Source organism: Perissodus microlepis, chromosome 20, assembly GCF_051167445.1.
Source record: "Perissodus microlepis isolate ML-2025 ecotype Zambia chromosome 20, ASM5116744v1, whole genome shotgun sequence".
Classification (NCBI taxonomy): domain Eukaryota; kingdom Metazoa; phylum Chordata; class Actinopteri; order Cichliformes; family Cichlidae; genus Perissodus; species Perissodus microlepis.
The window spans coordinates 35213194-35227915 of NC_140480.1; the positions used below are offsets into that span (position 1 = coordinate 35213194).

Genomic DNA, 14722 nt, shown 5'->3' on the forward strand with positions numbered 1-14722 from the left:
CCCCGACGGCGTGTCCGTGTGCGGGCCGTCGGGTGAGAAAGCCGAGAAAGAGAACGCTGATTCTGACGCGTCGGTCCGCTCTGTGTTTACGTCTTTGTGTGGAGTCCGTTACCTGCTCTCATTTGCTGTTTGGTGGTTGTTGAAACAGTTTTGAGAGCTTTAACCTGAGATTCTGGCGTTTCTGGCAAAATACATTTATATTTAAAAGATTCAGGATTTAATGAATCGATATCGCTTTATTCAAGCTACTCACCTCTATCCGCCTGCACTTCAAATACACACAAAGGACCACGGCCAATCACAGAGGTCCCACCCCTGACTATCTCTGATTGGGACACTGTCACTGACATTATTACTGGAACAGTTGGACCAAGGATCTTTTTTAGTTGCACCACTGAAAAATTTGGTCGCATTTGCGACTAGATTGGCTGCACTCTAGAGCCCTGCTGAGAGTACAAACACCTGGAAGTGAGGATAAAAACACAGGAAATACACGAAGGTGAGAAAAGTAAATATAAAAGACTCAAAGTCTAAAACATAAAACCCTGAAAACAGCAGACTCAGGCTGACGGATTTTATTTGGATGTGAGCCATGGGTGATGTCATAGTGGTGGTTTCCATCTTTTATTTACAGTCTGTTTGATCTACTATAGTGGTTCATACAGCAGCGTTCAGATTAGCAGGTTACTGCTGTGTGTGTGTGTGTGTGTGTGTCGTAGACGAGCTCACACGCACACTAACTGTGAATAAAGGTTTTAGTCTTCACCTAAAGTGCAGTTTGTTTTCTTTGGGTCACGTGACTCGTGCACGCCGTGAAACTCACGGCGGATTTTTTTTAAGAGACGTGAACTGGTGAAGCTTTTAATGACGTCACGTCGCGTTCACCTGTCTGCCGCTGCTCTGGTGGGCAGGAAGTACTGATTTGCTCATATTTGACGCTTCCTGCTTTCCGCGCACTCAGGACGGCCCCACGCGCCCCTCCGCTCTGCAGCCGCTGGGTGGAGGGCTGGCTGTGTTGCAGGAGCAGAGGAGAAGCAGGAATCAAACAGGTGTCCGGTCAGGAGGAGGTCCACATCGACGGTGATGAACAGCCGAAAGCCCGCAGCCTCCTGACCGACAGCGGAGCTCACAGCAGGAGGAGCAGGAGGAGGTGACCGACTGCTCCGCGCTGTAACAGGTGTGTCTGAGGAGCGCGCGGGTCACCCCCGCCCCCCCACACCGGAGCAGGAGCTCCGTCTCCTCTCCTGGACATCCCAGAGGCGCTCACTCGTGTTTCTGCAGCAACATCGGAGGAGGAGGAGCAGGAGAGGGAGAGGGGAGGCTTTTTTTTCAGACGGCAATTTAAAAACGGAGGAGGCGTGCTCTCCTGTCGGACACGGTTAGCGGCTCTGCCCGTTGTCAGCTGCCCAGTGTCGGCAGTGTTTGATCTCACCGGGTCCGGACTCGTTTCTCCCCCCGGCGCGGAGGCAGGGAGCCGCCGCGTGTCCGGTGGATCCATCAGACCCGGACGGTGAGCGGATTCGCGCACGGCAGAGCGGAGCGGCTCTCCCTCCCGTCCCAACCGGTTATCATGGCAACCAGGACAGCCGGGAGCGCGGGGGACACGGTGACGGCCCCCGCCCTACAGCGGGCCCGGGCCCCCGGGGCTCCCGCGGAGGAGTTCCAGGACTGGTGCCTGCGCACGTACGGAGACTCCGGTAAGACGAAGACCGTGACCCGCCGCAAGTACAACAAGATCCTGCAGACGCTGCTGCAGGGGGACGAGGAGAACAGCCACGCGCTGTTCCTGCACGAGAAGAGCGGAAATCACATCAACGCCAAGTTCAAGTTCTGGGTCAAATCCAAAGGCTTCCAGGTCAGGACGCTGCCCGACGCCAAGGGCGGCTCCGCGGGCGGCCCGGTGCTCTACGTGCCCATCAAGGCGGCGACGGTTAGTGACGGTTCCTCTTTCTCCCACAGCTGTGTGTGTGTGTGTGTGTGTGTGAATTAGGAAGTGAGAGTGAAGCTGCACTTCACCTGGCTCAGTGCCACCTGTTCCACCTGAGCTCATTTTCAAAGTAAAACCAGCAGAACTATTCAAACTACCGAAACTTTATTTATACAGGACATATTCAGGGGTAGATGTGTTTTTATTAAAAAAACAAAACAGTAAAGGTGAGAGGAGGTGATGATGATGATGATGTTTGAGGAGGTGCACACGCAGTCACGCCAGCACACGATGCTGTTTGTGATTTCTCTTTATAATGAATCCTGCGCATCTTTTTTATTTCCACATACAAACCTCACGTTTCCTGTTCACAGTGTAAATGTTTGTCTTTAAACCTGATTTGTGCTCTAAATGTGAAAAGTTTGAATTTATCTGGACGTCACACTGATGATTATTAGCTGATGCTGGTGAACGTGCCCGCGAGGCGTTCATTAGTCAGATTAATCTCATTAGTCTCCTGATTGGATGTTCAGATGATTGAGGCCTTTTCTGTGTGTGTGTGTGTCTGTGTGTGCATGTGCGTGTGCGGATGCCTAATAAAGCTGAAATAGGCTAAAACGCTGTAATATAATATAATCACTTCTCTTCACAACAAACACCTGAGCAGGTGCACAGAGCCGTGGAGTGGAAACGTCTGCTACCTTTGAACTGGATCATTTTCTAAACCTGTTTCACTGCTAGTGTTTACATTACACCCCATAATGATTCCACACCTGAACTCTGAACATGTGGATGCTACAAACAGTCGCTGCATCGACTGTAACAAACATCATAACTGACTGACGGGTCGTTTTATGAAGTTTTCGACTGTTTGAAACATAAATAAGATTTCAAATTCATGGATATCTTCTCAAGTTTTTCTTTTAGTTGAGCTAATTTCCACAATAATTCAAAGTTCACGATTGAGAAGACACTGCAGGAGAGAAGGGTTCATTTAAAGCCCTGAACCTCCCCGCCATCACCTGCTAATTTAACGCAGTCCATATTTTTCTGAGCGGCTCGGTCTAAGCTCAGGTGAGGTGGATAACGGGCACGTCCGGTCAGCTGCAGCTCTCTCAGTCACTGACGCTGAAAATCAAACCCTGAAGTCAAGCGTTGCACCCGCGTGGACGTCCTGTGGGAAGATTAATGAGCTCATCTTCACACGTTTATGACGTTTCGTGGTTTGTAAAAAACACATGCTGCATATAAAACATGCCCACCAGCGAGGTTTGGGTTTTCACCGGGAATGTGATGGAAAATATGCAATCTGTATTTTATTTAAGTGTGTTTAATCCACAAAAGCCTGAATAGATCTTTGTTTGTCACGTGGAGTAACAGTAAGCACTTCAATTCAATCACAACAACCGTCGCCTTATATTGTAAGGTAGACCCTACAGTGATGCACAGATCAATCCTCACTGAAACCACGGGCAGCCTGATATAACAACTATCTGTGGAAGACTGTGGAAGGCGCTCCCTCCTGACGCTCCGCCCTCATCGTTCCCGCTCTTTGTCCCGATGTTACAACGTCGCCGTGGATCTTCTGATGTGTCAGTGACTCTGGGCTGATATCAGATGTATTTTTTGGGATCATCCAGGAGTAAAAGCATAATTTATCTAATAATAATTTATTGATATTCAATAGAAACTCTTTAGCGACATAGTAAAGTTTTCATTCCAAACTTGATTTAGATTTATTTTTCACACTTTGTGACACTGTGGCATCATTGATGTTACTGCACAGTATCAGCTCTGTTCGTGGGCATCGTCATGCAGCAGGAGGAACCTGTCACAGTGTGACAACCTCCAAGCATTTCATCCTGATGCCTGAGGCCAGTCAGGGTGCTGGTGCCTAGCCTGTACAGGTCTGTGCGTCTCTCCATGGGTATGCCTCCCCAGAGCACACATGTGCTCAGGTGAACCTGCTGTCATCTGTAAAAAGCACAGTTCTGGTATTCTATGGCAAACCCCAACACTGGGCAGTGAGTCCACGTCGGGCCCTCAGGCCCCCCTGATGAAGCCTCTATCTGTTTGCTCAGAGACATTCACACCAGTGTCCTGTGGAGCTTTTCCAGCGCTTATCCTCGTCCTCCTGCCACAAAGCAGCCGATACTGGCCCTGCTGATGGGTTAAGGCCTTCTACGGCCCTGTTCAGCTCTCAGAGTTTCTCCTCCATGTTCCTGAGACTTTGCTGGGAGACACAGCAAACCTTACTGATCCAGGAGGAGCTGGATTACCTGTGGAACCTCTGCAGGGGCCAGGTATGGCCTCATGCTACCACCAGTGACACTGAACAGGGAAGACGAGGAGGGGAACTGTCAGAGACCTCCATCCGGGAAGCTTTCCTGTTTGGGGTTTTGCTCATTGTTAACCCTGACCGGGTCGATATCTCAAAGTTTAATTAACGTGATGCTAAACTCAGTGTGTGTCTCTGGTGTGAGTGGATAACTAAGTCCACCAACAACCCCTCCAACTTCTTGCCTTCTTAAAATGGAAAATTGTATCTTGTGTGTTTATCTCAGTACATGTGAGACCGGACGGATGAAAAATTCTGTCAAATAATTAAACTCAATTTTATTTATAAATCACAACAACAGGCAGCTGTAGATCCTACAATAATAGATACAGAGAAAAACCCAACAATCACATGACCCCCTATGAGCAGCACTTTGGCGACAGTGGGAAGGAAAAACTCCTTTTTAACAGGAAGAAACCTCCGGCAGAACCAGGATCAGGGAGGGGCGGGGCCATCTGCTGTGATTGGTTGGGGTGAGAGAAGGAAGACAGGATGGGTAATTAGAAATCACATCTATCCACATGTTTGACCCTCCAAACGTTGCTGCTGTTCGGTTTTCCACCCTCGTTTGCGTCCACAGTTGGAGCTGGTTTAGTGTTTTTGGAGATCCTCCGGTCACAACGTGATGTGTTATTGGAAACCAGTTAGCTAACCTCCTGCTACAAACAGAAAGACCACAGGTCCACAGACCCCGTGGAGAAGCTCAGTCTCCTTTAGGTTTCAGCCTCATGCACGCCGAGCAGGCTCTGATCACATGACCTCAGGCACCTGCTGTACGGCTGTAAGAAATGTGCTGTATGCTGATATTTGTCCACGCAGAGCTCTGACGGTAAAAGCAGAATCTTAAACGAATTACAGAAATCCAGATGCATGAACGGCGATGTGAGCGCAGAGCGTGACACGCTGGGACTTCACCTGCAACACCTGAGTGAAGCTTACGTTTGACATTTCCCCGAAGATAGAAGGTCTAATAAATGTGGCGGAGGTTTTATCTGATTATTGTTTCTGAGTTTGGCTGATTTTCTGAGCTGAAAGACGACTTTACAAAGAAACAGTTTTATTATTATTTAATAATTATTCAAATATTCGTAAATCATAATCATCCCTAAAGTCCACTGACCCTGAGTCTGTTTCACTTTAATCTGAAATACTCGTGATCGACATGTTTTACCCAACTGAGCTCACGCGAGGACGTGATGCTGAGGTTAGTGCTCTGCTAACGTCACGCAGTGTCCAACTTAGCCACTTTATTGCTATATTTAGCGAGTTTTCAGACCTCCTTACCAACTTTTTCTCAAAAAAGCGACTAGCGACAAATCTGGCGACTTTTTCAGGTGTTATTGGAGACTTATGACGACTTTTTGTCGTGAAAGCACGTATCGTCTTATTCTCAACAAGCAGCGGTGCTGCCGTGGGCACCTCGCCCGTGCCAAAGCGCTCCCAGGCGGCGGATCGTCCTCACGCAGCAGTCGCCCCCAGCTGCTGTCAGAGCAGGAGATGTTCACACCTACACGAAGCCGCTGCTCCGTCCTGACTGTAACACGGTCAGTTCTTCTCTTACTGTTACTTTTTGACGTCATTTAGTGACTTCTAACGACTTTTGGGACAGCCAATAGCAATTTTCCTTACTGAGGAGTTGGCGTCACTGATGTCACGCCGTCCGCCTCTTTAATATTATCATAGTGAAGACGACCTGCTGACCTTCAGCCTCAGAATGATGAATGAAGATGATTTAGGTGACTTTATCGTGGTCAGGGTGTCAAATTAATACGATGGTAACGACCACGACTCTGCCGGTGAGGCTGTGTTCATCGTTCATATACAGGCTTTGCTCTCCTTGCTCACGCCCAGTAGCGGCGTCCCGCTGTTGCTCTGATCGCTCTGTGATATTTGTTTCTGTTTGTGTTGTCCTCGCGCTGACCGACTGTTTCTGTGTCGTCTGCTACCTGCTGAGCCAGCTGACAAACACTAAACAGGATCTCACCGCCACCTCGAATGAGCAGCTTCCTGTCTGACGGCGTCACGCTGAGCGGGCAATGACCCGAGCGGATCAACAGCTGATCACACACACACTGACTCACAGGTGGTGTGTGTGCGTGCAGGTGGACTGAGTCACACACAGGTGAATGAGTCAAACACTGACTGTAGCACAGCTGCTGCTCTCACGTTGCAGCGAATTATTGCTGACAGCTGCGACGGCGTTTGGAAACGCGCTTCCTAACCGTCACAGCAAAGTCTGAGCCTCAGATGGACGAATACTCCCGTGTCAGCCAGCAAATGGAAATGCTTCACATCATAACTAATCCATGTGACGGTGTGACGGTCCTCCGCCTGCTTTCCTCTTCCTCCTCCTCTGTTACTCGGGTTTTACCCCTCAGCTGTGAAAGGCTGACGGGGTGTGATGACAGGCGGGCGACATGGAAGCCTCGGCTGGCGGTCCTGGTCCTGCTCGCTGTAACGGCTCATGAACCTGCTGCAGGTTCTGACCCTCGAGCTCACAGAGGGTCTCCAGAGCAGAACCAGGACTACAGTAGCTGTTTTTATCACCCTGCTGAAACTCTGAGCGTTCAGCTTCTGCTGGCAGGAAAAAAAAGTTTCAATGAGCTGAACAGAGAAGTTTGAGCTTAATTATCCCAGCTGGGGTCTTTGGTTGGACACAGTCACCCTGAGGATCACGCAGGAGTCTGATTGAGGTAAAACACTGACTGCATACACGTGTGAGTATAATCAGCACTGTGACTTCAGGCTTTGTTTCCACGATGGAGAATGCAGCCATCAGATTTCACTTCCACACTTCCTGTAATGGAAGCAGAGTCTGGGGACGAGGGGGACGACTCGCCCATCGCTGGGGCGTGGTGAAGGCTCTGGATGTTGTCGGGCTGTCCTGGCTGACACGTCTCTACTGCACTGTGTGGAGATCTGAACAACGTTCAGCTTCAGGGTGTTTTCTGAGCACCAGCGGGACGACTTCTCTATGCTGGGTCATCTCCATCAGAGATGAGATGTGGCGTTGCTTGGCTGGGGGGTAATAATGTAAAAAAGTGTATTTTTTAAAAAACATTTTAAGGTGAGTGAAGCTTGTTTGTGTTTTTGCTGCTGGTGACAGTAAACTCTGTTTGTGTGGTACTGAAGCACTCGGAGGCCCCAGGAAACACTGAGTGGTTCGTAGACTAATGATAGCTGCTATCTTTGCTCTGGTGTCAGGCCCATGTGATGACTACTTCCCCCTCTGTCGGCTGTCTCCAGCTGGAGCAGCAGACGTCGGCCTGTTTCGAGCACGAACGGTTAAGCGGCGACTCTGTGAACAGATGAAGCGCTCACGGTGGGAAAACGTTGCTCAGCCTCTGACCTGCTGTTCTTGTTTAAAAGTTTTCCATAAATCAGAGAAGCAGCCGGAGTCCGGCGAGCTTACAACACTGGTCTCGAACGGGTCCCTGTGCTGATGATTCACGCCGAGTTAGGAAACATCAGAGGAACATTACACATTAAAGCTGTGACGAGAAGCTTGTGTGTGAGTGTGTGTGTGTGTGTGTGAGTGTGTGTGTGTGTGTGAGTGTGTGTTTGAATAAAGCGAAATTGATTGAATCCTGAATCAGTATTTTGTCAGAAACTATTTCAAAAACATGTTCATTCATGGTTTGCTTCCGTTTGTGATCGAATGCAGAATATTTTGAAGGTTATCGGCTATAAAAAGCCAGAACAGGAAAATCTGCTTCATGTTTTAACCTCAGTTACTTTGACACAAAGGCCTCAGTGTCAGCTTTGTTTTTATACACAGACATAAAATATGGATATTTACAGATAAATGATCAGAATTATAATATTGGAGTCAAAATGAACCGAATCAGTGAGGAACCCAGGTGTGTGTGCGTGTGTGCGTGTGTGCGTGTGCGCGTGTGTGTGCGTGTGTGCGTGTGTGCGCGTGTGTGCGTGTGTGCGTGTGTGCGTGTGTGCGTGTGTGTGTGTGTGTGTGCGTGTGTGTGTGTGTGTGCGTGTGTGTGTGTGCGTGCGTGCGTGTGTGTGTGTGTGTGTGTGTGTGCGTGTGTGTGTGTGTGTGTGTGTGCGTGTGTGTGTGTGTGCGTGTGTGTGTGTGCGTGCGTGCGTGTGTGTGCGTGTGTGTGTGTGTGTGTGTGTGTGTGTGTGTGCGTGTGTGTGTGTGTGTGTGTGTGTGTGTGCTGTCAGGCTCATGATTGGAGTAAAGGTGGAGGCGCTCTGCTGGAAACGGAGACAAACATCTGTTTTAGGCTCTTTGGAAGAATTGAATGTAAACGAGTGGATTTAGTGTGTTTTTGACCTCCTCACAGTCACCGGTGACCTTCAGGGTTACGTTCGTTCTCACAGCTTAATGAGAAACCAGATGAATCGCGTTGAATCGATGGCATCAGGTGTTTCTTGATTTTATTGAAGCTGAACTGAAGCTTGTATGAATCAGTACATCAGAGATGAAAGGTTTTAAACACACAAAGACACAAATATCTTTGTTCTCTCTGCGCGTCTCTTTTTTTATCACCTGAAGTGAAATAAAGCAGAAGAAACAAACTTTCCAAACACTAAAACACTTTAATTGGTTGGATGTGAGACAAAGAGAACGTAATTTCTTCCAACAGATTGAGCTCAAAGTCTTAATTGGTGAGGCTGAATTTAGCTGGTTGCCATGCCTTCAAAGATTTCTCGGTAAATACAGCTCGCTGTGTTTAACATTAGGAGCGCGGTCACCTGCCGTGCACCTTCCACCAATTAAAACTAGAATAAACTTTCTTCTTCCACTTTGTTTAATATGAGAAAAATGAGCCTGAAATTAAGCGTTGAAGAAAGAATTCGATGCAGTTCTCTCACCTCCTGCCTTCAGCTGATCCCACAGCCAAACTCAAAGCAGCCGCTCGCCGTCACGGCGCGGCGCTCTGCTGTTACAGTCGTTGCGTTTTCTTTCGTCTTTGTTTGCAGTAAAACAAGCAAAGTGCAGCTTCTGTTCAAACATGACACGAAACCTGCGTCACTGTTATAACGTTAGATTCAGTCATTAATACTCATTTTGGGTTCATGTGTGAAAGAAAGGCACATGTAAGAGTGAGGTCAAAGGTCAGAGTAACGGGATACTTAGAAGCCACGTACATCATTCCTTATATATCAGTACAAACACAGAACTCGGGGCGGGGCTGGATGGAAACGTTTGGAGGGTCGTGAAGTCGAGAGCTGGTAACCACGAGCATCGTGGTCGTTAGCTGCACAGCTGCGGTCAGGCTAAGGCTAGCAGAGGGAGGGCGGAGGATGACGGTCCTCCGTGGACAGAGACGAGCGTTCACACTGGGATTGTGCTGCGTGTGCACACAGCTGATCAGAGCGCCAGGAAGCCCACGGCTCCATCGAGCGAGGAGGCGCTCGGCCTGGAAGCGGGGTGATGTCTTCACAGGAGGAGCGACGTTGCCGTGTGCGTCCGAGCGTTGAGGTTCTGCGCTCCCTCAGAGAGGAGCAGAGCTGCTGAGAACCTCCACGTGGATCCTCGCTCCGTTACCTTCACTGAGCACGCTCGGCTCACCTCCCCCTCCCTGTTCTCCTGTTGCTATGGTGAACGTCTCCTTTGGCGATGGTGAAAAGAAATTAACACCAGTCTTAATTAGACTGCAAGGCTTCAATTTCCACCTTCATTCCTCCTCCTCCTGCTGACCTTCTCCTCCCTCTTGTCCCCCCCCACCCACCACCACCACCACCTGAAAGGCAGGCGGCCATGTTAACAGCAGCCACCAGGCATCATTAACGTGAGCCGTCAGTCAAAGAACCGAGTGTGCTGGTTGGACGGCTCCCAGACTAACTGCAGTAAAGTCTGCTTTGAGTCAGCTCACACGTGTTCGTGTGAACACGGCACACGGCGAACGAGGAGGGCTGCGCTTCTAAACGCAGTTCCAGTCTTTGCAAATGCAGCTGGTTTGAGTCTGTGTTAACCAACGGGTGGAGCTGCTGTGCGTCATCACGCCGAAGCTACAGCCCCATTACTGCACGAGGAAGATGCAGGTGTGGTCATGTTTCAGACAAACTAAAATCACGTGTGGGCTCTTTGTGTGGAAGCAGCAGAGACGTGCTGTCAGCTCGGTCGGCGTGACTGTGACGAGGCGACGGCTCCAATACGATCGTGTTTGGCCCCGACGGTCTCCGTCATGCTTGTGGAGATGAAATTACTCTGCCTCGGAGCAGGACAGCAGCTCACGTTTCAGGTGGTTTTCCCATCATGCTCCTGGTGTCGCTCATTTCATCACGAGTATCAGAGCGCCGTCATGGTCGATTCACCGAAGAGGTGGAAACTGATTAAAATCAGCAGAGAGAAGCTGCACGGCCTGCAAACTGTAACTGTAACTGTTTACTGTGTGTTTGTGCTTGTGGCACAGCTGCTGCAGAGTATGGTCGCACACTGTGTGTATGAACACATGAAATAACAGGTTAATGCTTCTAACCGACCTTCAGTACGTCAGTGTGTGTGTGTGTGTGCGTGTGTGTGTGTGCGTGTGTGTGTGTGCGTGTGTGTGTGCGCGCGCGTGTGTGCGTGTGTGTGTGCGCGCGCGCGTGTGTGTCTGCACTTACACAGCAGCACCTGTTCATGTGTGAAGGCTGAGTGTAGCGCTCTGATAGGTGTGAGCGGTGTGTTTGTGGGTGTCGGGCTCTCCCTCTGCCGTGTTTGCTCATGAACCGTGGCGGTGGGTCAGGTGCAGGCGGCGCTCGGGTCATCCCGTCGTCTGGGTTTCCTTCAGCCTTCGAGGCCCATCGAATCCGGGCTGCGTCTCCTCTTATGCTAATCTTTAAAGCGCTGCCAGGAGGATCTAATCTAAAAACATGTACCCTGATCTCTCTGAAGCTTTTACTGTGACACCAGCGACTCTGCTTCGTGCTCTGCCTTCTGCTGTTGTTGACACGAGTGAAGGATGGCGCGACCAATGGATGGCTGGGACTCTCTTCCCACGCTGTCACAGTGAAGGAAGCCGGCCTGTTCATGGATCCAGAAACACGTTGGGATGGCAAACCAGCTGCTCGTTACGCGTGCCTGTGCCGAGTACAATACCGTACGCACTGCAGCACATTATTTTATTCATTTCTGCTAACTCGTTATAATACAGCCTCGGTACTTAAATGAAACTTCAGCATATTTCTGTGAAGTTACAAAGTAACTATATTCACAGGCAGGCTGCAGTTCACAGGCGGGTTATGGAGCATTATAGACCTGCAGATGATGTAGAACACAACGTCGATCGTGCACAGCAGCATAGTGAACATGATACAAAGATGTACAAAGGACAGATTAATCTGAACTTTGATTTGCTTACAGTGTCATTATTTCTTTGTTCAACAGCAGTCTGCTGTTGAACAAAGAAATAATGACACTTGAATTATAATTCAGCAACAGCAGTCTGCTGTTGCTGAATTATAATTCAAGTGTCATTTCAAATCAAACACCTGACATTCTGTTTAATTACAGGGGAATTACGCCCTCGTTCACGGCTGTTTTATAAAGTGTTATATGATGAATATATACTGTCTTAAACATCATTATAACTGTTCTGAAACAAACCCAGCACAGTGGTTTGTTCTGGGTTTATTTGCAGGAAGCGCGATGCTTCGATGCTTCTTGCTTTGGTTTAAACCACGGATCGGTTTTTCTTTGCACTCATGTCTTCTCCGTGTTCAGGTGGAGCTGTTGGAGAATCTTTTGTTTTCTGGAAGGTTTTCCTGCTTTAGAGCAGGCGGGAGGAGGAGGAGGAGGAAGAGGAGGGAGGTGTTCTTGTGGGACAGCGGCCTTCTCATTATCACATCTTCCTCCCCCCTTTAAAAAAACATACCTCTCTCCAGTATGCCTTCTCTTCCATTTTCAGCCTCCCCACAGATGCCCGCCCCCCATGCTCGCCTCCTCCTCACCTCCTTCCTCCTCCTCCTCCTCTGTGCCCCTTCCCTGCCCTGCTGCCAGCGCTGCTGGATAATTAGCTCAGTGCTCCTCAGAGCAGCAGTGTGTTGTTGCGTGCTCGTGTCTGCATCACCGTTCTCTGGCTCATCATCGTCACAGTAATCCTCTCCTCTCGTGTTGATCTGACGGCCGTCGTCATTGTGTTGAACCGTAACAATGATGTTTAAAAATGGCTGACAGGAAACACGTGACATACATGTATGCAGTCCTTTCTGTTGTGCACTGTAAATGTCAGCAAGTCCTCGAAGTTGAATCAAAACATGTTGATGCGTCAGAACCTCCAACCTGCAGTTCCTCTGATGTCCAGCAGAGGCAGCAGTGAGTCCCATAGACTCCCATGTTAAAATAAACATGTATACACAAACTGATTGGTCTCTGTGGATCATACATGGGCACAATGCTTCTATAACTCACCTATTTTCATTATTAGGGGCGTGGCCTCTTTGACTGACAGGTGGATGTAGCTGCTAGCTTCACCTGAGCTGGACCTCTGGACCGTGTTTGTGCTGTTGGAGTCTTCTGGAGCATTTTTAATGACATCATGTGACCAATATCATGTGAGGTCACTGTACTAACAGAGCGTCTGAGGAGGCGGAGCTTCATTTTGGTGTGCAGTGAAATTCTAGGGTTTTGATTGGATGTTACTGAGCACTGATTAGCAGCATCTGGCTGAGTGATATGGAATCCAAAATAGAAGATTAATGTCAAAGACAGGTTTGAACCTCTTCTACATGTAATGCTTATTTAACAGGTTTGTGACTCTGAGAGCGCCGTGATAATCAGAAAGGTCAGTTATTGAACTGGGGCAGCAGCGCTCTTGGTTGCCTGGCAGGTTTTGAGACTTAGAGAGACTTAGAGCTTTTTATTGTCATTGTGCAGTTTCTTGCACAGCGAAATTGGGTAGCTGAACCACAAAGGTGCTAAAGTAAGAAGAAGAGAAACCAATATACAACGAAGGCGGAAAATAAATAAATAATTAAATAAATAGAATAAAATAAAAAACAGTGTATATGTATACATATATGAGTGGAACTATATACATGGTGTATGTGTAGGAAACATTGAAACAGACTGGGACCAAAATAATTGCACATGAGCCAAAAATATTGCACAGAACATGGAAAGACTGAGATGGGTCTGGACTCTAACAGGACTGAGAGGTCCTGATGATTATGCCTCATTATGAAGATTTCACACACACGCACCTAATAAATCTCTTGGATTACAGCAGAAACACTTCTTCTTTTTCCCGTGGAGCTTCAGAGGCCGTCTTCCTCATCAGCGTGTTGCTCTGTCCACTCTGGGGAAACGGTGACGTGAGCAGAAGCAGGCGAGAGGCTGTGCTGAGCAGAAGTTTGAAGTCTAAAAGAAGTGTGGTGGGCGAGGTTTCCGTGATAGCAGGTGAAGCTTCTATTTTTGCTGCCGGGTTGGAGGTTAATTAACCAACAAACAGCAGCAGCGCTGTTTGTTGTCTAAGGAGCAGCGTGACAGATGCAGTTAATGAAAGCTTCGTTTGCTTTTCCTTTGAATGAGCCGAGCTGTTTTTAGCCTGCGTTAAACCCGCGGTGCAGAGCCCGGTGTGTTCACACCTTTCTCACAGACTGTCGGCGCTCTGGTCACACATGTGGAAGCGTGGCGCTCTCATCAGGCCGTACATGGCTGTTTGTCAGGTGCTGCCTGTGTCTCACTGCTTTGATTCAAACATAACGCTTCACGTTAGAGACCACTCCGCTCCTCATTAGCAGTCACAGCTTAGTTTGCACTTTTATTAGCGAGGAGCTTCTTACAGTCCTGTTTGGACCTTGGCGTCTCTGTTTCAGGCGCACTTTTGGTTAAGTAACAAAGGTACACGATCACATTTAGGGACAAACACTCTGTCAGATCCACATCTGTGTAGGTTCACAGTCACAATAGTCTGAGGAGCTTGAAAAAGGAGGAAACTTGACTTCCCTAAGTTTGTGAAGATCATCCCAGAAGCTTCATCAGTCCTAAAAACAAATAGCGGAGAGTCGAAAAGGAACACACACATGCAAAGAAAGCTCTTAAAAGTGGCCGTCCCCACCTTACTTATCAGGTCTATCACAGTGTTTTCACCCTCGGTGTTAAGCTCTGGTGCTGATGACCCACACTTTGTTCGCACCTTGGCTCACGTGACGACTCACATGATCAGCGGTGGGTCAGCGACCACCTCCCTCCCCCTCGAGGGCTTAAATACGCTTGTTTGTAGAACTCAGACGTCGTCTGCTTCTTCGAGCTGCTCGGACTCCGCTAGGTTGTGGTTTGGAGAGACGGCAGGGTGAGGCACTGCTCGGTCAGGATTGGGCAGTGGCAGCTGGTGGGAGGGGTTTTAAATAGGTAGCAGCTTCACGTGTTGATCACGCGAGTATCAGGTGTTCTGGTTCATACTGAAGCACCTCGAGGCAGAAACCTTTAAATGTCCTGTGGACGCTTCGCCTGGTGCACCGTCACGTCTCAGTGGACTGCAGAGCGGCAGACGGTTTCCTTTCATTCA

The 14722-nt window shown here is 48.8% G+C and overlaps 1 protein-coding gene across 1 annotated transcript in view; it reads left to right on the forward strand.

Annotated features, from left to right (window-relative positions):
* Positions 1–925: 925 nt before the first annotated feature.
* Positions 926–14722, forward strand: part of LOC146365069 (nucleolar protein 4-like) — a 102692-nt gene continuing 88895 nt past the window's right edge. Inside the window, exon 1 of the mRNA XM_084917880.1 lies at positions 926–1930. Coding sequence (XP_084774006.1) covers positions 1571–1930 — 360 coding nt within the window. The 5' untranslated portion in view covers positions 926–1570. The remainder of the gene's footprint in view (positions 1931–14722) is intronic.